The 23,904-nt window shown below is 46.8% G+C and overlaps 1 protein-coding gene across 2 annotated transcripts; it reads right to left on the bottom strand.

Moving 5' to 3' along the window:
- Positions 1 to 2,463: 2,463 nt before the first annotated feature.
- On the bottom strand, positions 2,464 to 22,468 carry LOC103547379 (pancreatic lipase-related protein 2). Of its 2 annotated transcripts, none has more exons than XM_008514528.2 (13): positions 22,360 to 22,468; positions 21,989 to 22,037; positions 19,222 to 19,376; positions 17,598 to 17,723; positions 15,661 to 15,795; positions 14,833 to 14,944; positions 13,240 to 13,359; positions 11,908 to 12,027; positions 9,450 to 9,568; positions 7,348 to 7,477; positions 5,087 to 5,198; positions 4,009 to 4,176; positions 2,464 to 2,585 (listed from the first exon to the last, which is right to left on the bottom strand). In XM_008514528.2, exons 2-13 carry the CDS (start codon positions 22,035 to 22,037, stop codon positions 2,522 to 2,524), a joined length of 1,410 nt encoding a protein of 469 aa, XP_008512750.1. In that variant the 5' UTR covers positions 22,360 to 22,468; the 3' UTR covers positions 2,464 to 2,521. The 2 variants fall into 2 exon arrangements, with proteins under 2 accessions (XP_008512750.1, XP_070449437.1); XM_070593336.1 differs by having other exon boundaries at positions 21,989 to 22,124; positions 22,360 to 22,375.
- Between the last annotated feature and the right edge of the window lie 1,436 nt (positions 22,469 to 23,904).

Genomic DNA, 23,904 nt, shown 5'->3' on the forward strand with positions numbered 1-23,904 from the left:
GTGTTGGGTTGGAGAACTCAGATACTACAGGTAGGAAGAGAGGAAGCTGGGATTCAAGGCCAGCTCCGCTGCAGAGCTGAGCGTGTAAGCCCTGTACCACACTATGAGAACTGTAAGAGTAAAGATTAGAGTCTTTACAAACTCCTAGAAGGAAACACATATGATGGTACTCAAATCTGGCTGTACAGGTCCCGGGAAGTTCTAGAAAGCACTGGTGCTGGGCCACACTCCAGAAATTCTGAGTGGTCCTGGGTGTGTCCTGGCAGGGGGTTTTCTTTTAAATATCTCCAGTCAATTCTAATACACAGTCAGGGCTGAGACCTCTGTGCTGTCATTTGTGGTTTTATTGGGATCTAGGAAGCCTAGTAGGTGTCGGACAAGGACGGCACCAGGCAAGATTTTAAATGCTATATAGGGCTTCAAGAAAAAAATTTCAGAAAACACAAGGAAAAAGGAGAATGAAAGAAAAATCCCAAGGTACTGAGCTCAAGCACGTCAGTTCCGCTATGATTTCGAGGCACGCCTGCAGAGGGAAGGGAGCGCTCCTTCTGCTCTCCTTCTCAGACTCTCAGTGGATGAATCGCCTGTAGTTCTCTTCAAACACCAGCCACCGCTGTCATGATGCCATGCATGGAATTACTAAATAAAGCCCTTTCTGGATTCTAAGACTTGAACAGTGAATACTCTCACTCCTACCCAACAGGTGCATCCTACACCACCATCCCCCAGGCCCTGAAACTGACACCCTCTACCTGCCACCAGCTATGTAGTCAGTGGGGCCCCAGGAACAAGTGAGCAGGTGAGCCGGGGGCTGGTGGGAGGCCATTCGTCAGGGAGGCCAGGCTGGAAGGACCACACTCTGCAGAGGCCCCAGCAGCTCTGCCTGCGGTGGCACTGAGTCCCCCAGGATCTGGGCACAGACCCCACTGCTCATTCACCTTGAACGGAGGCCATGCAGGCTGTGGCCCTATCCAGCTCAGGAAGGAAAGTCAGAAACCTGGGCCTGGCGGCCGCACCGGGCCCTGACCATGTGTGAGTTCAGGTGGTTAGAGGCCTCTGGGCAGCTCCTGGGGTTACAGCACCTGCAGAGCCTGCCACATGAGAGCTGGGCCCCAGCCAGCCAGGTATAGCCCTGTGAGCAGCTGCCCCAGACCCTCCAACTGACTTTCTGTTTTCTCCCAGGAAGAGGGATAAATTGGGAAGATATCTGAATATGAGAGAATATTCCAATTTTCTTAATATTAAAGAACTCTTTAAAGTAAAGATTATATTAAAAAGATGCCTAAAATTGGCAAACAACTTGGACAACTCACCGAGGAAGAAATACAAAGGGCCTATCAAACATTGAAAACATGTTCACTCTCATTCATAATAAAACAAACGCAAATTACAATTTAAGGAAAAGCACTTTTATGTACCAAATCGGCAAAAAGTTTGATAATTCACCACGTTGGTGAGAGTGTGCAGTGCTCGCCTGTTAGAATGAACCATATGAAATTGCCAGCATTGACCTTTTTGGTCTACGAGAGTGGCAATTTCATATGGTTCAACCTGCTGCGTTGCTGGTTAGAGTATAAATTGGTACATTCACTACAGAGGGTAATTTGGCAATACTGATGAAAATAAATATATTCTAAACATTTATTGGAAAAATATGTATAATGTCAAACTATCACAAAAGGATATTAGTTGCATGAATATTATAATAGGAAAATTTTGGAAACCACTTGTATGTCCATCAGCAGGGACAACCACACCACATGTATCTCTGGGTGGAATCTATGGAGCCAATGAAGAATGAAGAGGCTCTTTCTGTACCACTAGAAAATCCTATCGAATTTATCGTTAGTGCAGAAGGAAGATTGAGAAGAGTGTCCATTGCATTCTACCATTTGTTTGCGGGAAAAAAATGGCTGGGGTGGGGTTGGGATGTGTGAGAGGGGCACACACTTATGTACATGTAGAATGTTTCCGGGAAAAACTCAAGTTGTCTCTAGGAAGAGGAACCTACAGACTTGAGGGTGAAGGTGGAAGGAGACGTACATTGGGTAAGAATACTCTTCTGGATGATTTGCATTTTGTACCATGTGCGTGTATTAACTTTTTTTAAGCCTCTCTACCTCCAACGGCACAGGCAGATTTTTAACCTAAATAATAATCGCTCAGAGTTACCCATGCCACAGGCTGCTCATCCATAGGGTCTGCTTCCTACCCTAGGACATGAAAAGCTGGGTGGGTAACATGTGGAAACACTGATGACCTCTTCAAGTAGGACAGGACTTCACTGTCTAAGGAAATAAAATACATTCGAGCAGGCCACACAAAGTGCCTAGAGAGATGGTGACAGAGGTGGACCAGTGGCAGGTTTCAGGCATTACCTCTGGCCAATTTGGCTCCAGTCCCAAAAATCATTTCTGAAATACGCCCCCAGCACATGAATGATGTCAAACGGACACCTCAACATCAAACCAAGGGCATTAAAATATTTATTATTGCAAAGATACTAGAAAGTACCACATTTTTAACAAGGGTACAGAGACTGTTCAACGTTGTCTTGCACGGTGCCGCTGCCACAAAACTTATACCTGTGGAAGAAAACACTTTCAGCATGAGGCTCATTTACTTGTGAAAATGTGACTCCAGAGGAGTAAACAGCATTTAGTCCACCCTCTGGCATCCAGATCTCTGACTCAAAGCTCTGCTACACCAGACAGAGCCCAGGTGATTCTTACTGAACAAACACACTCAAAAAACCTCCTCCCCTCCTGTGGGCTCCTGACGAGCTGTGGCTGAATCAGCCATGTCAGACTAAGGGTTTTTCAAAATAAAGAGCATCTCCAGGGGGCCTGCAGCTTTGGGCCTGGCAATGAGTTCTGCACTGTAGTTGGCAACAATAACTCCATTCCCACCCCCACCTAATCCTGTGAAATCCAGACCATTCCACAATGCATTCCACGGCTAGGCTTTATGACTCCTCAGCTCCACGTCTGGCTGTGTAAGCCAGACAGGCACAGTGGAAAGAGGACTGGACGGGATGTGAGAAGACCTGGGTCCAAGTCCTGGTTGTGCCTCACGCTTGTGCACTGCTCTTGATTATACAAACTGGTGGCACAACCAGAGTGACATCTGATCCTCCAACAACTCACAGAGGAACCGGGAGTATGACCATTTACAGCCAGCACAGTTAAGGCATGCAGCTGAGCAAGGTCTTGATAGGTGTTTTTGAAAACATTTTGAAGTCCAATATTCTTCCCTCTAGGTTCCCTATGTGGCCTAGACTTGACTTTCCAAATCTCACTTTCCTCATTTTAAAATGAGAACAGTTGAAAGGTGATATCTAAGTATCCTTCAGACACTAATGTCTCCTTATTTTCTGGTGATCCCCTTTCAAGATGGTCTTCTTTCTTTCCATATTTTAAACACAGTTATGTCCTCATGCAACTCCCACCAAGTAAGATTCTATTCCCTCTGAATAAGAGTTTGCCACTGTGAGCTAGATGCCAACACAGTCTATATTGCTGTTATGCCATGATCTCCAAACAAACAAATTTACAGTAATGACTGCGCCCCAACTGAAATGATTCAGAGATTCCTTACAAGTACTGCACAGGTATTTTCCTTAGTGTTCAAGATAAAACAGTCTCATATTTGCCTGTTTCTCGAATCTATGCCTTACAACTGATACCTTGCTCTTGCTAAGTAGATTTTGGCTTAAGGAAAATGATGTTTGATTTTTCAAAATCAAATGGATAGATGTAGAGTTGAGATGAATAGTTGGATAGATGAATGGATGGATGGCTGGATGGCCAGCAGGATGAGAAGACAGATGTCTTGATGGATAAGTGGAGAGGTAAGTGGTTAAGCAGTTGGACAGAAAGGGATGAATAAATAGATGGGTACATGGATACGTAGATGGGTAGGTGGGTGATTGGATGGATAGATGGATGCATAGATAGACTGACAGATAAATATAGATATTAAGACTTAGGTGGAATTAGTGATACGCACTCAGTCCCATCTGCACCGCTTTGGACTGTGATCCGGGAAGCCCCCAGTTGGGGCTTGGAGAGATTTAACACAGTTTTGTTCCAGACAAACTTAACCTCCTGAATTTTTCCAATAATGAAATTCACATCAACGTCAAGTGTATAACTTGAATCTGGTTGGAGGGATCCTCTGAAAATATAGACATAAAGTGTTATATCAGCTGGATACATGAATACATACGATGATAGCAATCTATTGTTTCTCCAAATAATGGCTGCTGTTGGTTTTCTGCAAATACCTCAAATGGCTTCATACACATCTAGGGGCTGTGAAAACACAACTGTTTTTGTGAAGAACACACCTTTAACAAGTATTGGACTCTAGATTTTCCCTTGTGCTACTTTGTCCCTAGATGGAAGTCAAACATTTGGGGTGGCATATTAACGTTATATAAGTTCACTACAGGACTAATTAATGAATGTTTAAATCTCTTATGTTTAAAGATGCACATGGTGTAGCAAAGGTCCTTTGTTAGCATCTCATATGTAGTATAGGAAGTTGTCAAAGAACTTCAACCTAACACGAAAATTATTAAGTAAAAGTCAATGCAAAACAGAACCTAATTTTACAGCACACTCATGCATTCATCTGACAGATTGTTACCAAGCACCTCATATGCCCAGCATAGGCTAGGTGCTGAGGCTACCGCCACAACCAGCTGGCCTCGGGCTTCATGTGTACGCATGTGTAGAAAATGGAGTGTGTGTTTGTGTCTAAGGGGAGGAAGTTGCCATATAAATGTGCTTTGCTGAAGGAGAATCTGATATTCATAAAACCTAAGTCGGGAAGCAATGATTGATGTTCCAAAAGGAGATAGCACATATCTCATTTTAAACAGTGAATTCCCTCTCTCTGGGCCTCACTCTTTTCAGATGTAAAATGGGGTGACCGAACTAGATGCTAAGACTTCCTTCAAGCTCTGACATTCTAGGATTCAATGGTTCTGTATAATAGATGGCTAGATTTATAAAGCAGTTTATACTCAATCTTTTATGAATAATCAACTATGGAAAGTATTGCACTTCATTATCAAACTTACTTGAAAATTTCATATTGTTTTGAGTTTCCATTACTTCCACGCAAAGTAACCTTGAGGTACCCATTCGCTTTCCCGCTTCCAGCCAGTGTGATGGATACTCTATATCTCCAAGCTGTCCAAAGACATACAATCAGCTCAATTGACTCATCTTGTTGGAAAAAAAATGACACCATGGAGGCATTCTTGTTCCAAGCTCTGAATCCCGCATGGGTGTAAGATAAGGGAGAATGTGACTAACGGTTTCCTCCAATGAAGTTGGGGTCCCAGAAATTGAGATTCTAGGTAGGGGTGAGGGACTCAGGGGGAAGTAAATATTATAGTTCAGCACAATCTCTTGCCAATACGGCAAGACATGTGCCCTGATGGATGAAGGGCAGCTGGTTACTGCACCTGTGTGCCCTTGGTACACATCACTACACCAGAAAGCCACAGTGTAAGGGAGATGTTAGCGGTTCCAGCATTTGGATAAATCACCTACTGCTCTCTTCTATTTTTTTGCTATTTTCACATGCAATGAACTATTCTCAATAGAAAAACAACCAAGCTAAAATTTAAATCCCCTTTCATCAAAACCCTATCTACCTGCCCTCTACCATCTACCTCCATCCCAGGTTCTTCCTTGAGGTAACCAGTTTGGTCCCTACACTTAATCAAGTCAAATGGCTCTCAATCGGGAGAGATTCTGGACCCCCTAGGGACACCTGGCAATGTCTGGAGACATTTTTGGTTGTCACAAGGAGGGGGAGGGGTATGCCACTGGCTTCTTGCGGGTAGAGACCAAGGGTTTGCTAAACATCCTGCAATGCACAGGACAGCCCCCCACAGCAACGAATTATCCAGCCCCAAATGTTCATAATGCTGAGGTTGAGAAACCCTGATCTAGAGCTTTCTCTGAGCATTTACACACACACATATGTATATAAAGGAATATCTAGGTATTTCCCCCCCACCTCCAAAAACAGTATGAGCTGTTATTTTCTATTATCTCCACCCATCCTCACTGCAGACTGATTCATGGTCCTTCTCTGTCCTGCCCTGCGTTCTGGAAGGCCACCCTCACCAGGTACCATTGCTGCTGGCTTTTGGTTGAGTTCAGCCAATAAGAGGCTTGCACAGGATACAGAAGTTGGGAGGAGAGAGGTGGAGGTATTCGCTCCCCTGCTCCTTCCTTGCTCTAGTACCAAGTGTCTGGCAGTAACTCCCTCCCCTATGAGAGCATGCCATTCCTGGATGCACAGCCACTAGACTCTGGGTGCCTCAGCATCCCTTCTTTGTTCCTTTCACCCTGCCCACACCTCTCAAAGTAGGCCCTTCAGTAACATCTCTTCATCTGAACCACTTGAACGAGTCCTCTCTCCTGTCAGGACCCTGAACGATACGCGTTCGCCCTGCGTGTCGTTCTGCCACCTCCCCGTTCACTTAATACACCTTAGAGGTCTTCTCTCTTCAGGACATAATCCTTTTAATGGTTATATACAGTACTTGGTTGTTTACCAATTGGTGGACTTCTAGGGTTTTTTCTTCCCCCAATCTTTTGGTATTAAAAACAATGCTGCAGGGACCATCCTTGGGCATACCTTCTTATGCACACACGCAAGCATCTTCCTAGGTACGTTCTGAGAAATGGAACGAGCGGGTTAAAGGAATATGCATATAAGACTTTATAGATACTGCCAAACTCTTCCCTTTCACGATCTATATTGTGAAGATTACATGAAATACTGTATATGAAAAGTGTTTTGTAAAGTGCTATATAAATTTTTTTAAATTTAAAAGTCCCTCAGAAAATAATTGCTCTTCCATTCAGCCTCCATGTGATATTACTTATAATAAATGAATCTTGATGATTTTACTATCTTGTACTTTCAAATGAGAATCTGAGCAAAATAACAGCACAGACACAGTGGATGAGTGTGTGTGTGTGTGCATGTATGTACACGTGTACGTGCAGGGGGTATATGATAGATAATCACAGGCTGACTTCTTGATTTACAATGACTTTGCCTCACCTTGCCCTCGGCTTCTGTTAATGGATCCATCCTTCCTGCCACAGGGGTGGATGGACACGGACCCCGCCTGGGCCAATCATTGTACTTTACTCCACTGACCAGGATTATTGATTAAAGAGGTGAACATGAGACCCTTTTGGGCTGGTTGAAGTTGAGTTTCAGTCAGCTGCTACCAAGGATCCTGGCTAATAAGGCTGGTACACCTTTCAAATTGTTTGCAAGAATTTTTAAATGAGTCAAATGGAAACTTACAAGTATAGTCACCACTTTCTCCTGTGTTCAGGAAAAAGGTTTGTTCCACAGCACTGGTTTTCTCCTTATACTGGTCAGCATAGTGCCCCATTTTGGGGCATCCACCAGCTGGACAAGGGAAACAGCCATTCTAGTGAAAAAAACATAATTCAATTGTCAGTGGTAGGTGTTTGACTCAATCAATCAACCAATCAATTCATCTTCCCATCCATCCTCTTATTTACCTATCCATACACCTATCCATCCTCCATCCATCCTCCCATCTACCCACCCAACCATCCATCTACCCATTTATTCTTTATCCATCTTTTCATCTACCTACCCATCCAATCACCAATCTGTCCATTCATTCCCCATTCATCTTCTCATCTACTACCTATCAAACCATCTATCCATTCTTCCACCCATCCACCGATTCATGCATGCATGCATCCACATACCCATGCATCCATCCTCAGAATTGTGCAGAGAAAGGTACTAGGCCCTGCAGAGTACACAAAGAAGTACCTGAAATCTTAGAGTATAGTTGGGGAGACAAGTCATATCCAGGAAGCAGTAATATTAAAATATGGAAGGAAATGCAAGATCTCTTTAGAGAGGAGTAAGTCGACAGATAAGTTTATTTTGAAATAGCAGAGGAAGAGAAGATCTGTGACCATTTTCACTTGAATGTGAATTATATAATTGATCCCTGTTTGATGCTCTCCAAATGGTAGCTCAGTAATTAGACCTGGAGGAGGTAGTCTGCTCGTTTCAGGTCAGACCAGCACTTTATGCCACAGCATCACTGGTCCTCTGTTCTTTGCCCTCACCACATCCGTCTTGCATGATGTGCAGAGCTATTTTGCAATTTGGAAAGAATAAGAGAAGTGAAGGAGGCTGTGTGTATTATTATCCATGCCCTAACAATAACTATCACAGCCAAGGCTGCACAGGAGTATTTATAGACCTCGGGGATTGAGTATGATGTCCTTTTTCTCTTAGTTTAACCCAAGAAGATCAAAATTAGTTTTGAAAGGAAAACATGTGAGTTTAAATATATTTTTATTTTTATCTTTGAGAAAAAATGTTTTGAAACTTCAGACTTTTGCAACCACCAATGTAATAATTAATTCACGTAAGAAGCTCATATTTTACATTGGTTTGATGTCGAGGAACAATATCACCTTATAGATTACTTAGGGGAAATAGTACGTTTATAATGGAGAAATCTGGTAGGATTTTTTACCCTAACCAAGTAATCAAACTGTACGTTATCAAATAATGGGACCAAGTGTTACTAAATGAATGCCTCTGGTTGTGACACTGAAAAAGATCCAAATCACCCAGTGAATTACAGAGATATAATCAAACAAGTTCAGATTGTGGGATATTCTACCAAATACCTGGCCTGAAATCCTCATGACGGTCAATGTCCTGGAAGACCAAGAAAAAATGGGGAACTGTTCCAGACTAAAGGAGACTAAAGACACAATAGACGCAATGCAAGAAAGAGAGGGAAGGGAAGAAGGGAAGGAGGGAGGAAAAGAAAGAAAGAAAAGAAGGAACGAAGGAGGCAAGAAAAAGGAAGACGCAGATCTAGAGGACAATACTTGAATATTCGGAGAAGTTTGAATATGGCCAATATATTAGAAAATATTAGTGTACCAATGTTAAATTTCTTGAACATTGTTCTATAGGAGAATGATCTTGTTCTGAGGAGATGAATGAGTAAAGTGTCATAATATCTTTAATCTACTTTCACATAATTGAGAAAAAAGTATACAAATACACACGTCACACGCACACGCACGTATAAAATGCTAACAATTGGTGCATCTAGGTGATGGGTCTATAGGTATTCATTGTATTCTTCTTTCAACTCCTGTGTAGATTGGGAATTTTCTAGAATGAAAAGCTATGGATCTAGGGAAGGCCCAGCCCAGTGAAGTCTATGTGGTCCCCCTCCTGCCCACTCTGCTTCCCAGGAGGAAGCAGGCTCCGTGACACTAAGCATTTCCAGCGCCTCATCTCAGCAGTCATGGAGTTACAGCTCTCTGTTCTGTTCCAAGCCACAGGGACAAAACCACCCACATATCCCCCGGGCCCCTGGTGTGACCTACCTCCTGAAACTTATCGTAGGAGTCACATGGGTAGGCCAGGAAGCCATCAGGGTTGAGGATACTGCTGGAGTAATACTCGAAGCTTCTTAGGTGGTTGCAAGCCAGATAGTCTTGGGCTCCTGAGAAAGCAAAGCCCATGAGAGCTTGCTGAAGGCATTTCACTTCTGAAGCCTGAACTATTCTGACCAAGCCAGGAATCACCTCCACGTTTCACAGATGGGGATCAGTGTTCCGAAACGCCTTGGTCACAATTAGAAATTTCTATCAACGACTTTGACATATTCTGGGGCAAGTAGGAAATCTGAGGACTTGTTTAGTAATGGTGACTTCCTCTCCCCACCACTGTGTCCATTTGCTGAGGACCAAGGCAAGTGGTGGGGGACAAGTTCTAACAACCCTATTTGTCCAAACCTCCAGGGGCCAGGTGTGTAACATAAACGAATGAGGAGCGGGGGAGGTGTGAGAAATATATAAACGGAGAGAGAGAGAATAGCACAAGCTTTTAAAAGAGATCCTACATAGCCCAGCCAGTTGTTGAGTGTTAAAGGCCCAGATTGCTTGTTCTTCTGATTTTTCTTGAGAAGCCAGCATCTTGACTCTTACATGAAAATCTTTCCATGCTTAAAATGACAGCAGTACATTCCCATTTTTAAACTAGCCACTGTGAAGGCCACTCTCATGCCGCTGTAGGTTGTGTTCTGCCCACAGGGTGCATTTTGAGGACTCCGGACCATACTGGACAGGTCTTTCCCATGAACTAAGCTTTTCTGTGCCTAAGGCCTCATGCAAAGAAATTCCTCCTCCTTACTATTCCAGGCACAAAATAAAAGCAGGGGAGAACAAGGTCACTGTGACCTCTGGCCACTCTTTTATTTATCCTCTTTTTCTTTAACCCCAAGTCCTCTCGTTTGGAAAATTGTTTTTCATTTCTCCAACTACTTGGTTCAAAACTTCCCATGGAGCGATCCACAGTGACCTTGGACTTACCTGGGACCACTTCTAGGGGTTCTCGTGGGCTTTGTCCACCACCCACGGAGAAAGGAACATTCTCCTTTGTGCCGGGGGAATTAACTCTCCACAACTCCCAGCTCCATTGTGCCCCATGGCCCAGCGACTTCCAGCTGAGGCCGGGTTCCGCGTGCCCCACGCCAACTCTCATTACCAGACAACGGAACCTGTTTCAAACTTAATTGTTTCTTTCATCCAAAATTGCTGCCCAGGGATACCATAATAGAGGAGCAAGTGGATTTAATTGTTCCTCAGTGCCCAGTGCAGGGGTGACTCAGAACTTCACACAATAGAAAGACGCCAGTGTTCATAGGCTTGTTCACTCTGAATTGCCTCTTTAATTAAAACTGGGTTCCTGTCTATTATGTGTGCCCTGCTCGTCACTTCTGGGAGCAGGAAGCCCTCACTGTGACTCTGGCATTCTTACAGGGAGCAGAACAGCCACATCTTCCCTGGGGTTACCTGGCGCTGAGCAGAGAGGAGATCAAAAGCTCCACTTACTGTTGGCGATGTCAGCTGTTGCTTTGTCGACTCTGCTCTTTAACGTCAGCACGTGGAGTATTAAAATGCCACAGAAGGCCACTCAGCTCAATGTAATGGGCTGTATTGAGTGCATGCTCTGGGCTGTGCCCTGAGCAGAGTACTGGGGTGTCTTGGATGCCCCCAACACAGCCCCTGGCCTCGGGGATGCCCAGCTCAGAAAAATAAAGACCAAAATGAAATGATCAGACTCAATGTCTCCACTTGCAGAGAGGAGAGTGAAGCCTGGTCTCAGGGGAGGGGCGATAGGAACAGAGCAAAGGCCAGAACGAGGGACAACTGATGGAAATGGTGTATTAGATCAGCTGATCCTAGGGGCACGAAGCCTGATCTCTCAGATAAATGGAGACACACAAGGTTCATTCCCCAGACCTCCAGGTCTTCCCCTCCAGACACGGGCACTCCAAACCCATTCAGCACGTTCCCCCTTGGTCTTCTTACCAGCTCAGTCCATCTGCACGCCTAGTATCTGACAGCAGCAAACAGCAAGGAAGTCAAAGCCCTTTGCTTACCCCCTGCAGGTCTTCAAGGAGCAGGCACTGACAGCAGGATGTGGGCCAAAGCCAGAGCTGGCTGTTTGGCAGTGTGTCAGTGTAGCTCAGGTCTCAGCATCCTGATAACTGGGGCAGATGGTGCAGGCTGGGGCATGAGGCTGGGCTTTGCAGCCAGAAATTGGGCTTAAATCTAGGGTGGTCTTGGGCAAATTTTATAACTTTGCTGAGCCCCAGTTTCCTCATCTATAAAATGGGGGTAATCAGAGTAACCATCTCTTGACATTGCTGTGAAAATGCCTGGCATAGAATAAGCACTCCATAAGTGGTGGCAGATTCAGTATTATGAAGGCCAGACCACACACCTTGCTTTGTCCCCAAGGGAAGCAACTGCTCTCTTCCTTTTCTTACTTACGTACCTTGCCATATTCCATTTATGTCAATGAAGGTTGAAAAGGAACTTCTCTTACATCCAGGCATTTGCTTTCCTCCATTTGGAAAGAAATCCATATGGCCCACCTTTTGGCTCATTCCAAAACCTGAAACATTGGAAGCAGAAATGAGCAGGGAGGTAAGTGGTTTCAAAGTGAAGTGGTGGCCACAGAGAGTGTCAGCTCGTTCCAACCAAAGCAAGAATCTTCTTGGCAAATTCTCCCTCAGCACGGCTGCCCTGTCTCTGGCTCTGCAGAAAGTTCTGAGATGAGCACTTGGCAAGACAAGCAGGGAGGAGAGAGCAGAGGAAGTGAGATGGGGGGAAGGGAGGGTCTGGGTGAGCGTGCACATGTGTGTATCTGTATGCATGTCTGTCTGTCTGTCTTGGGGAAGCCCTGAACAATACTGATATGCCTTGATACCATCGTTCACCAGTAGATACATATCAGGACTGGTGCAATTTTTATTACTTTGAACAAACTTTAAAAATTTCATTATTACATTATATTGTTACATGGAGAGAACATAACATCATATTGTTATATCCAGAGCACAGCGTAACGGCTAGCTGCTTTAGGCTTTGATGCACACAGACCTGTAGTCACATTCTGGTTCTACCTAAAGACTCCATCATCTGTGGCAACTACTTGACGTTGTTGAGCTCCAGTTTCTCAGCTATGAAATCGTAATAGTAATATCCACTTTTTAGAATTGTTACAATGATTAATGAGCTAATGTGTACAAAATGTTCCATGCAGGACACAGTAAACACTCAATAAGTGATATCATCATCATTATTATTAAAAAACATATCCTTTATTAGCACATTTCATGAGTGGTTATGTAAGAAAATATTGAAAACAATGATGATTTTAGAAGAATTAAATAAAAGGATATATTTAATCTCCCATAAAACAAACTGGAACCAAAGCTTTGGCAAAAGCAGTAAGAAAAAAATTCAAAAGTTAACTGCATTTTGCAAGTACATGTCCAACATCAATGATAAATACATCTGCCACTCAGGATATTGGCAGACTAGTGACAGATGCAGGGTTTGAAGACTGAGCAACAATCTTCCATAGGCTATAGACGTGCTTTTTGTTCTACCTGGTGCTGCAGGCTGACACCACTGGCACTGTACTGGCTGTTTATTTGTGGCTGGCACCCATTTCAACTGGTTGGTGCCCAAGCTACTCCCGTGGTTAACCATTTTGTATACCACCCCTGCAGTATGTGTGTGTTGAGCAGGGAGGAGAGGATAACTGGACCCACTGTCATCAGTTACAACTGGTCACCATGAGGTAGAATGAGGAACTCACCTAGGGAAGGGAGCATCGGAGAAGCATCCGTGTGAATCACATCCACAAACTGGGCATCAGATGGGTCCAGGCGAACCTCCTCGGATGCATCCTGGAAGCATGGCTCTGCTGGATCCAATCCTGAAAGGGGGGAGGTGGACAGTGATGCCATACTCTGAGACAAACCAGGATCTAACCCCCGTACCCACAGAAGCCATGGGGATTCCTGGGCAAAGGGCCCCATACTCCAGCAGCCAGAGTTTGAGGAATTGTGCCTGCAGCTCCTGGGCTGTTTGGGAGAGAGAGGCTGAGACAGACAGGCTGGAAGTGAGGTTTGCCTGTCAAAGAACATCCAGAAATCCCCAGTGCCTGGGCTCCATGGAGGATCTGGGTGGTGCCCCTGCCCCCTTAGCTCCCTTTTTCTTTTTTCCCTCACACGTTACTACTTGGCCACCGCTCTCCAAGACTGCAAGCTCCCTGGCCTTGCCCAGCTCCTCCCCACTGCTTGAGCCCTGCACTGTCTATCCCTCTGTGTCCTCTGTGTCTTTGCTTATGCTGTCCCCAGCCTGCGGCTCGCTTCCCCACATTCTCCCCTAATCTAAATCTTTCCCCTCCAAGACCTGGCTCAAACACCACCTCCTTATGGAAAATTGAGCCTCTCCTTTCTCAGTCATTCCATCCACATTGCCTAGGCTTATTTTGCATTTACTAATTCTGCTTTGAATTTTATTTGCCTACTTAGTTGTCTGCCTCCTGGACTAGACTGGATTTCCTGAAGCAGGGGCTGTGCCCAGTTTATCTTCAGAGGGAAGAAAGGGTGGCAGGAGCGTGGCACACAGGACTCAGTGACCTGTATTCTAGCCCTGGTTCTGCTCAAGGTCAAATGCCTGTCCTCTGTGAGTTTCAGCTTCCTCATCTGGAAAGTGGAAATAACAACCTACCTTACAGGGTTATTGTAAAAAATCTCACGAAAAGATGTAAGACAAAGGACTGCAAACTGAAAAATTCTACATAAACATGAACTATTATCCCTTTATCCTTCACCTAATGCCTACTACAGTGCCCTGAGCAAAGGAGACATTCATTAAATGTTGAATTGAGCCGTTTGCCAAAGTTACACACTGATTCAGCTGCACAAAATAAATAGTTGTCAGTGTCTAGTCTTGTGTGCATTCATTTTGCCTAGTGATTCATTCATTTGTTCAGTATTTACAGAACACCTCCTGTGGCAGGGCTCAGCTAGCCACTTTCGTTTTCTGCCTACGCCTGGCACAGCAAAGACAATCAGTGTTTGTAGAAGTGAAGAATTAATGTAAAAAAAAATCATTTCACTTTTTCACTTTGCCATACTCTAGCAATAATAACCCTGAAGTCATGGGTTTAATGTGCTAGTTATAGTTTTCTTTTTCTATAAGCGCGTTTCTATTTACAATTATATTATTTTCTAATACATACAAAACATGTGCACAATCATTTTTCAAGTCCGGGCACCGCCTAAAATCAGTTCCCAGAGGACCAGTAGGGGCGCCCTTGGCCGCAGGAACTGCGCAGTCGCGGCTTCCAGTGCCCGCCCCGGGCTCGGCCCCGCGCCCCGCCCCGCCCCGCGCCGCCTACCTGTGACCCTGCCCACGCGGCCCTCCAGCCTCCGGCCAGCCTCCCCCGCCGTGTGCGCGCCCAGGCTGTGGCCGATGATGTGCACGTTCTCGGGGTTGTAGCTCAGCTCGGTCTGCGGAGGGATGACGCGTCAGGTCCCACAGGATCGGATGGGGACATGCTGGCTCTGGGGGGCGGGGATGGAGGCAGGACTCGGGAGCAAAGACCCCCGAGTCCAGGACGTCCCCTGTGACAGCGCAACCCAGTCTTCGAGCCCTGCGGACCGGCTGGTGCTCGGGGCAACAGTGCTGACCAGCGGCCACCGCGTCAACTGCAGGCCACTTCGGCCCGGAATGGACCTGCGCTGCCCGCTCCCACCCACAGCCCACCGCCGGACTCCCTCCTCTCGTCCAGGGCAGGGGTTGGGCCTGTCTGGGGACAGCGTGGGTAGTGGGGCCCGGCTCTGGGGCTCTCTGGAATAGACCTTCCCGAAGGCTGTAAGGGGCCTTGCCTCGTGCCTGAGAAAGAAGACTCATCTGGGCTGAGAACTGCTGGGCAGCCCAGCCTGCTGTAGAAGTCCCAGAAGAGCCTGAAAGGAAGGCTCATTTCAAAAGGGGAAAGTGAGGCTCAAAGAGGTTAGTTTGCCCCAGGCCCCACAACTGGGGATCTTCAGGCCAATGCAGAGGGAGGAAGGTTGCAGCTTCATCTTAAAGGCCCTCCTGGGGCTTCCAGGCTTCCAGGCCCTGCTGCTGCCCACGGGTCTCCAGGCTGCCTCTGGGTGCACGGTGGCCCTTGCCTGCCCCTCTCTCTGGCCCCTGCCCACAGGATGTGGCCCTGGCAGGGTTTTACCAACAGCTGTTGTATTAAGTAAGCTGTCTCCGCTCCCACGATCCGGATGTTCTGCACGGCTTGAGTATATTCTGCCTTGGCCCCGGAACTCCAATCCACACTGATGCAGTTCGCGGTCTCCACTTGCAATATTTTCTGGGGAAGACAAACAACAGGGAGAAACCAATTTATTAGCAGCCACAGGTTGCACACTCTAGAGCTAGGAATTCACATCCATCAAGCGTCCAGTTTGTGTCAGAACTTTAATACTCTTCACCCTTGTCTTGATCCTCACCATATCACTATGAACTGGGTATACTTAGCCTCACTTAACAGATGTGGAAACTGAGGCTGGGAATGGAGTAAGTGACTTGTCTAGTATCTTACAGATGGTTATTGACGCCACCGGGTCTAAAATATCACTTTAGATCAGGGATTAGCAAACTTACCTGTGGGCCAAATCCACCTGCTTTTATAAATAAAGTTTTATTGGAACACAGCCACCCCCATTTGCTGACGTGTTGTCTGTCTTTGCTTCTGAGCTACAACAGAGTTGAGTGAAAGCCATGACCCACAAATGCTAAAGTATTTACTACCTGGTCCTCTAAAGGAAAAGTTGGCCAACCCTTGTACTAGATGGTTGAAGCCACAGAGGTGCTGCTTTTATGTTTTCAACAATGCTTTGGGGGGAGACATAAGGTACCGAGGGACAAGTATAATAAGATAAAATTTAGACTGAGGTAGAATACAACTTTCCGGGATACATGTATCTTTTATATCATGTGGCGTGACCACAGTCAACTGCCCAAGCACAGATACTGGTCCCCTGAAGGGGAAACATAAGCATCAGACGGGGCCAGTTCATATCATTTGGGGAAGCCCTAGACTTCACCTTGGTTTTAGATGGGAAGGAGTTGGCTGGAGGCCAGGGCGTCATGATGGACTGCATATGCCCAACTCTTTCTTCTCCCGGTTCACACAGCCTCCTTCTGGAACTCGGGGGCATGTGTGAACACCCCACCCCCAAGAGGATCAGAGAACCCTTGGGCAGAAGCTGCTTGAGGTTTATTCCAGTGCTGACTAAGCCCCTAAGAGTGGGTACCTCCTACAGGCTGAATCTGTAGATGCACAGGCTTGTGATGCCTTATGGACAGAAGACTTGGTTTGGCATTCCACGTCTGGATTCAACTTTGGGCAAGTACTGAACTTCTTTGTGCCTTAATTTCCCCGTCTGTAAAATGGGAACAATAACTATACCTTCCTCACAGTATTGCTGGGAGGTTCAAATGGGACAAGGACTGTGAAATGATTAGCACAGTGTCAGGCTCATAGTAACTGCTTGGGAAATGGACGGTACAAATAATAATTCATTACTAATATTCATGATAACTTTAGAGCTGCTCTGTTTGATACTGTAGCCAATAGTGACGTGGCTATTTAAAATCAATCAGAATTAAATAAAATGTAAAATTCAGTTTTTTGGTCGCACTAGCCACATTTCAAGTGCTCAATAAGCACAGGTGGCTTGTGGCTCCTGATTTGGACAGTGCAGATACAGAACATTTCCATCATCATAGAAAGTTCTATTGGATAACTGTGCTTTAGAGGGTAAAGTTTAAGTGTTTTTATGTTACACAGGTTTTTTTTTTTTTTATAAATCATAAGAGACAAATGCCAGGAAATACTCTGTAGTCTCCATGTCTGGGACTTTCTGATTGGACTCTGGGTCTCTCCGGCCTCAAGAGGAGATGGTTGGCTAGAAGTTGGTGGGTTGGGAGACGGTGGCAATGGATGCCCCTGAGAATCCAGGTTTTCCTTGGTGGTTTTAGGAAGGACCCATCTCTCGCTGAAGTGTTTCCTTTCCCAGTCTCAGGGTCATTGGGGCTGCAATGTTTGAATCTGTGTGCTGGGTGCTGGTCTCAGCAGGGAGTGGCCAGGTGAGGAAGGCGGGCCCCTACCTTGCACATGTCGGACGGCCAGCTGTCTTCCCCTCTGTCTCTGAAGCCATGGATGACGAAGTGTGTCTTGCGGCTCGACTGGAAATTTGAAGACTTGATGGTGGCTACGTCTCTGGCAGTGATCAGCTGGTTTAATTAGAAAAGATGAATTTGAATGTTGGCCCGTCCTAGCCACAGACCTGTTAGAGCCAGTTCCGGTAAGACTGAGGTCTCAAGTTCAACTCCCATGAAATTGGGTTAGGCTAGAACAGGAGTTCCCGACTGAGGGTTTGAGGATAGAATTCAGAAAGTCCAAGTTCGTGGACTTTTTGTTGTCATTAACCCCTAACTGAAGTCTAGCATTTCTTTTAATTATGAAATTAGGCAATAAGCCACAGTAGTCTTAGCAACACTCTGTCACCAATAGACGTCACAGATATGTTCATGTCACATTACGGTTGCAAATATTTAAAAAATCATTTATACTCATTACTATTTTAAATTACGGTAATTATTAGATCAAACCCTGGACCTTAGTTAGTGAGAAATAAAGCAGCACATATATTCCTATATCAGATATTTCTCTTTTTTAGTGTTCTGATAACTGTTTTTGACAATAATTAGTTTCCTTCTAGTCTAGTGTATTTTATTTTATGCATTTAAAAACATCATCCTGAGAAGGGGCCCTTCGGCTTCCCCAGATGGCTGAAGAGGTCCTCGGCACAGAAAAGAGGAAGAGCCTCTGGGCCAGAAGCATCAGGCGTGAGGGAGATGCAGCTCAGTAGAGTCGTGAGGGCATCTCAAGCCGTGAGCCTTAAGGACAGACTCCTCCATGCCCACGGGCCTATTCAGGGGCCCCTCCACCAGCACCTGCCATGGGCATGATGCCTGAAGAAGGATCACAAAATGAAAACGGCACAAGAACCATGTTCAAGCAGGCTCCCAGCTTCCCAGTTGGGGGAGGGGAGGAGGAGCTATGAGTGGGGAATTGGTCACCTAGAATCCCACAATAGGTGACCCCAGGGACCAATAGACAGACACCTGGCTCTCTAACCTCTTCCAGGACTGTAGTTGTGAGCCGCTTGAATTCTGAGCAAGCTCTCCCTGGTCCCTTCTGATCGCCTGGAGTAAGCCTGTCCTGCTTCCACCTGCAGGCCTTCTGGGAACTGAAGGTTGCTCGCAGGGTCCCTACCTTTTCTCTCTTATGGTTAAACGTCCCCTCTCCCCCGCTATCTTCTAGCTCCTCAAGAAGGATTTACACCCCCCACCCCCACTCCCTGAGGGTCTTCTCTGCCTCCACTGCTCAGACCGACACTCCTGGGCATACAACAGGCCTGGGCTTCTTATAAAAGCTGCTCATACCGCCTTCCTCCCAGGAGCAGGGTTCCCAGGCTGGGAAGCCCCTGAAGTTCTGTGCCTGAGTGTGTGTGAATGTGTCAGTTTCTAGGGTGGGTGTCCATAAATTATATCAGATACAAATAGGAGTTTATGATCGTGAGAGCTAAGATGACTCGAGGTCCAACATTGGTGAGGGAGCATCATCTGGAAAGTTCCCTGGCAGTGAAGTTTTCCTTAGACCATCATGGGCAGGCCCCAGCGTGACACCCCAATTCACCCACGTGCAGTCTTCCATGTCTGCTCTTACTTGGTAACTGTCTGGATTCTTATTCGTGTACAGAAGAAAGCGGGTGTTAACCTCCTCGGGGGACCAGGGAAGTGACTTTAAAGGCCGCTGAAGGGTCCCGGCCCATGGTTTGTCATCAGAAAAGCAGCCAAGAGGTGTATAGCAGACCTCCTTTCCTGGGGCAGGAAGAGCAACAAACAAGACACTTGTGAGATTCTGAAAAGGAACAGTGGCGTCTCAGCTACAGGAGGACTCTTCGGGTGCACCCAGGGCTGGCTAAGGCCGGTGGCGGTCTTTGTCTTTGCTGGTCAGTGTTACCCAGACTTCAGTGGTGCTAAGAATCACCTGGGGGCTGGGAGTGAATGTGTGTCTCAGATAAACACATTCCCAGTACCTGATTCAGAGGGTCTGGCGCTTAATAAGTACCCTTATCACCACATCCCTATCACTGTAGACCTACTAAGGATTCCTGGGAACCTTCTGCCTTAAAACTACCTCTCGGCCCCTTTACATATATCGATCAAGCATCAAAGATTTATGAAGTGCCTACGAATTCTGTAGCACGGAGGCTTCTTGACGTGTCCTGACGTCTCTGTTACGTCAAACACAGGCTACACGCATGGTAGACATTCGTGGATATTTGTCCAATTCACGTCTTCACATCATCCTTTTATGTGCATTTCCCCCCAAGTTATTCTCTGCCATTTCAGATTTTCCCTGTTGTTCTTTGTAAAGGTAAGTTTCTTAAGAACAGGGATGATTTATTTTTGCATCATACTGCATGTAGTAGGGGCTCAAGACATGCAACTGATGACCCAAATAACCACCTGTCAATCTGAGGGTCCTTTCTCTAGTCCACAGCATAAACATTTTCACAGGAAATGGTCCCTGAGGGTGACATAGTCCAATCCAGAGGATTATAACGGGTCTTCTCTCTTAGTCTTCCTCAACTCCTAAGCTGATGGTGCCAAATGTTCGTCATTCATTCAAAAACTGGTAGTAGTTAATACTTGTTGTTTGGTATGTGCCAGATACCACATTAGTGCTTTACCAATATGATCCCATTTAAGCCTCAAAACACCCCTGTGAGTAAGGGGTTAGTGTTACCACCACGTCACAGATGAGGAAACCAGACAAAGTAAGCTATCCAAGGTCACAGCCACAGGATTGGAACCTGAGAAGTTTAACTGGGAATAAAGCTTGGCAGTGAGGAGGCACAAAGACAAACTAGGTGCAAACACTACCCTGTAAGAGAGGAAGTCTAAGAGGGAATTCATTCTGGGAAGAGGGAACAGTCCTGGAGGGAGGGCTGTAGGAAGAAAAGGCAAGGCTGGCTTCAGGTGGTAAATGCAGGGGCGTGAAGGCCAGGTTGGGACGCCTGGGCTGGTGGTGGATGCTGGGGAAGTGCTGGAGGGTGTGGAGCTGGTGAGTGGTGTGAGCCTGTGCTTCCTGAAGGTGTTTCCTGGAGCCAAGTGTAGGTGGCCCTGAGGCAAAAGAGCCTGGGAGAGGCTGGTGGGGGGTGGGGCAGTGCAGGGCCGTGGGCCTGGAGAGGTAAAGGGCATTCTAACTTCTACTGACAGTGGAAATTAAGGCGAAGGTAGGGAGATGCGGGTCAGGGGTGTTAGGCCAGCCTGGTGGGACAAGTGAGTTTCAGGCCCTGGTGGAGCTGCCTGGAACTCAAGAGGGTCGGGGGCCAGAGGCTGGGCAAGGGGCAAGCCCCAGGAAGAGAAGGATGAGGAGAATGCCTGGGAGTGACCTTTGGGGAATGCCTGCATCTCCTCTGGGGCAGGAGGAGGCAGCGGATCAGCAAAGGAGACCAGGAGGGGTCAGAAAGTCCTAAGAAGCAGCTGGACCCACCGGGCTCTGCTGTCAGGAGCTGCGTCTTGCTGCATGGCCAGGATGGAAGGGAAGGCCAGAAGTGGACTGGGGACAAGGTTAGGAATCAAGAAGGAGTAGTCACGATGCAGAAGAAAGCCCCAGCAGGGACCCGAGGAGACCACGTCTGCTCTCGGGGAGGGCGTCCTCCAGCAGGTTTTGTGGGGCCAAGTCAGGCAGTGAGGGGTTCTGACTGATGGGAGGAGGCGAGGCAGAGAGGGAAAGGGGCTCCCGAGTGCACCTGTGAGGTCCACCTGTGAGGAGGTGGGGGCATGGGAAGTAAGCAGGCTGGGCAAGTGAGCAGGCTCGAGGGGCATTTGGTGGCAAGGGAGGTGATTCCTATTTTAGGACAAGTAGACCTTGGGTATCTGTGCCTGTTACCCTTCTGGACAGAAGCTAGAGGAGAGGGACAGATTGGAGCTGGAGAGATGGAGACAGTGACTGTGGGAAGAGCAAAAGGGGGGCCATGGGCAGGAGGGCAGGCTCGTCTGGTAGGCCTGGCAGGCCAGGAGTTCTCAGGAGGACACATCCATGTGGCTTTAGTCTGTAGACATGCACTTGTCCACTCATGGGACTGAAGGTGTTGGGGGCCTGATAAGAACATCCCACTGTCTACCAGCCCAGCCGCCTGCCGCCTCTGACCCCCCACCCCACCCCAGTCACTAGAGCCTTTGCAGGAGGAGTGGGACCAAGCACGAGGATTACCCGGTATCATCCATGTAGAGCATGTTGCCCTGTGTTTGCTACAGAGTCAACACTCCCCAAATGGTGGCCATTGTTGTTTTTCTTGAAATAATGATAACGCTATTAGTTATGATGACGATAATGATGATGATACCTCTAGCTGCCTCCCCCAAAGGCCAGCCCAGACTTGGTCATTTTCTCCCCATAGGGATGGTGACAGCGTCCTCACCTCTGACTGTGGCCAGCAGGAGAAGGCCGATGGTCCAAGAGGGCAGCATCTACGTGGATGGAAACACAGACACGCACAGATACCACGTGCACAGGTACGGGGCTGGCAGTAGCAGAACCCACACAGGGCAGGAGCCCTGGAACATGCAGGACGGTGAGGGAAACAGAAGCTCTGCACCCGGGGCCCCACGGGGCTCTCCCTCAAGGCGTGACCCTGAGGCTGAGGCCTCCCCACACACAGGGAGTCAGGCAGCACTGCTGTCAGACCTGGACTCAGGGTCTTCCCACTGCAGCATCTCCCTGCTACAGGGCTATGTCCCTCTGGCAGCCCCAGCCCTGCCAATCTCCCTACCCACACAGCCTGTGACTTACTGTGTGGCACCAGAGCTTCCAGTCACAGCCCGGCAGGTTGGCCCCGGCCTTTATAACCAGGCTTTATCCTTTGGACTCCTTAGGGGAAGGACGGGAAGGCCAGATAGGGCTCTGCGCATGTGTGCTTTGAACCTATGTTATCATAAACACAAACAGCCTACTCAACCCTGGGAGCGGGGCTGTTTATAAAGTGAGATTTGAGGATAGGAAAACCGACTTTGGGGATGGGAAAGGGCTCTGTTAATCTAATCTGTAGGTTCGGTTGCCAAAAGATTATGTTCTCTGGGTGATAACAGAGAAACACCAAACTGTAGTGCCTCCTGTTCAAAATCCCATCGAAAGACGAACCCCAAACCCGCCTTGGTGCCCTGTAGCTGCTGGCAGAGCTGTGCAGGCATGGGAGGTCTAAAGACTTGCGGCACAGTGTGTGTCTGTGTATGGGTGTGAAGACGCGCACCTCATTTGCTTTGGGGGTTGGATGGGTGGAGAGCAGCTCTCCAAAAACCCTAGACAGAGAAGAAAAATGAATGCAGCCCTGTTGAGCGAGAAGCTCAAAAGAATAAAATGAACACTGTTCAAGTATACCTTTGTTTAGAAAAAATACTGTCTATTTTAAAGGCATTTCTGAGCCGCCTCGACGGTAGTTTGACCTGGAGATGGGAAGGTGGAGGGGTTTCCTTCACAGCTGTGAGGGGCGCCTGGGTGAATAGCCAGGTGCCGCCCGGCCATTCTTTAAATTGACGGATAATTTTGATACACCAAAGTACAAGAATCTTAAGTTTAAGCTTAGTACATTCTAATGAGTTTTGACAAATGTATACTCCTACGTATATGCCCCAGATCAAGATATGAAACATTTCCAGCAGCAGAAGTTTCTCTCATGAGCCTTCCACCCACAACACTGCTCTGAATTCTATCACCAGGTGAGTTGGGTCTGTTCTAGAATTGCATATAAATGAATTTGTGCAGTATGTGCTCCTGAGTGGCTTGCTTATTACACGCAACACATTTTTGAGATTCATCCATGTTGTTACATGTGGCAGAAGTTGGTTCCTTTTTATTGCCGTGTCATATTTATATATTTCTGTGTGAATATATCAGAGTTGGTTTATCCATTCTGCGTTGGTGGACATATGGGTTCTTTCCAGTTTGGGAATATTATGGCTGCTGCTGCTAGGAACATTCTAGTCTAATACAAGTTTTCTGGTGGACATATGCACTCATTTCTCTCAGGTTTATATGCAGGAGTCTAATGCAGGAGTAGCATTGCCGAGTCCTGGAGTTCCTGCATACTTAGCTTTAGGAGATGTTGCCAAACATTTTGCCAAAGTGATTGCACTTGTGTGAACTCCCACTGGCAGTTTGGTGAGAGTTCGAGTTGCTCCACGTTCCACTCTTGCTGTTTGACCAATACCAGAAGCACTGAGGTTGACAGCAATTTCCTGGAGGTTTCAAATTATAGAAGAAGGACCTCTTTATAAATGGAATTCCTTTCTGAGAGCTCTGAGGCTGGAGGTGAGCAGTGTGGAGCTGAGGGAAGCCAAG

The sequence above is a fragment of the Equus przewalskii genome, chromosome 1, assembly GCF_037783145.1.
Source record: "Equus przewalskii isolate Varuska chromosome 1, EquPr2, whole genome shotgun sequence".
NCBI lineage: Eukaryota > Metazoa > Chordata > Mammalia > Perissodactyla > Equidae > Equus > Equus przewalskii.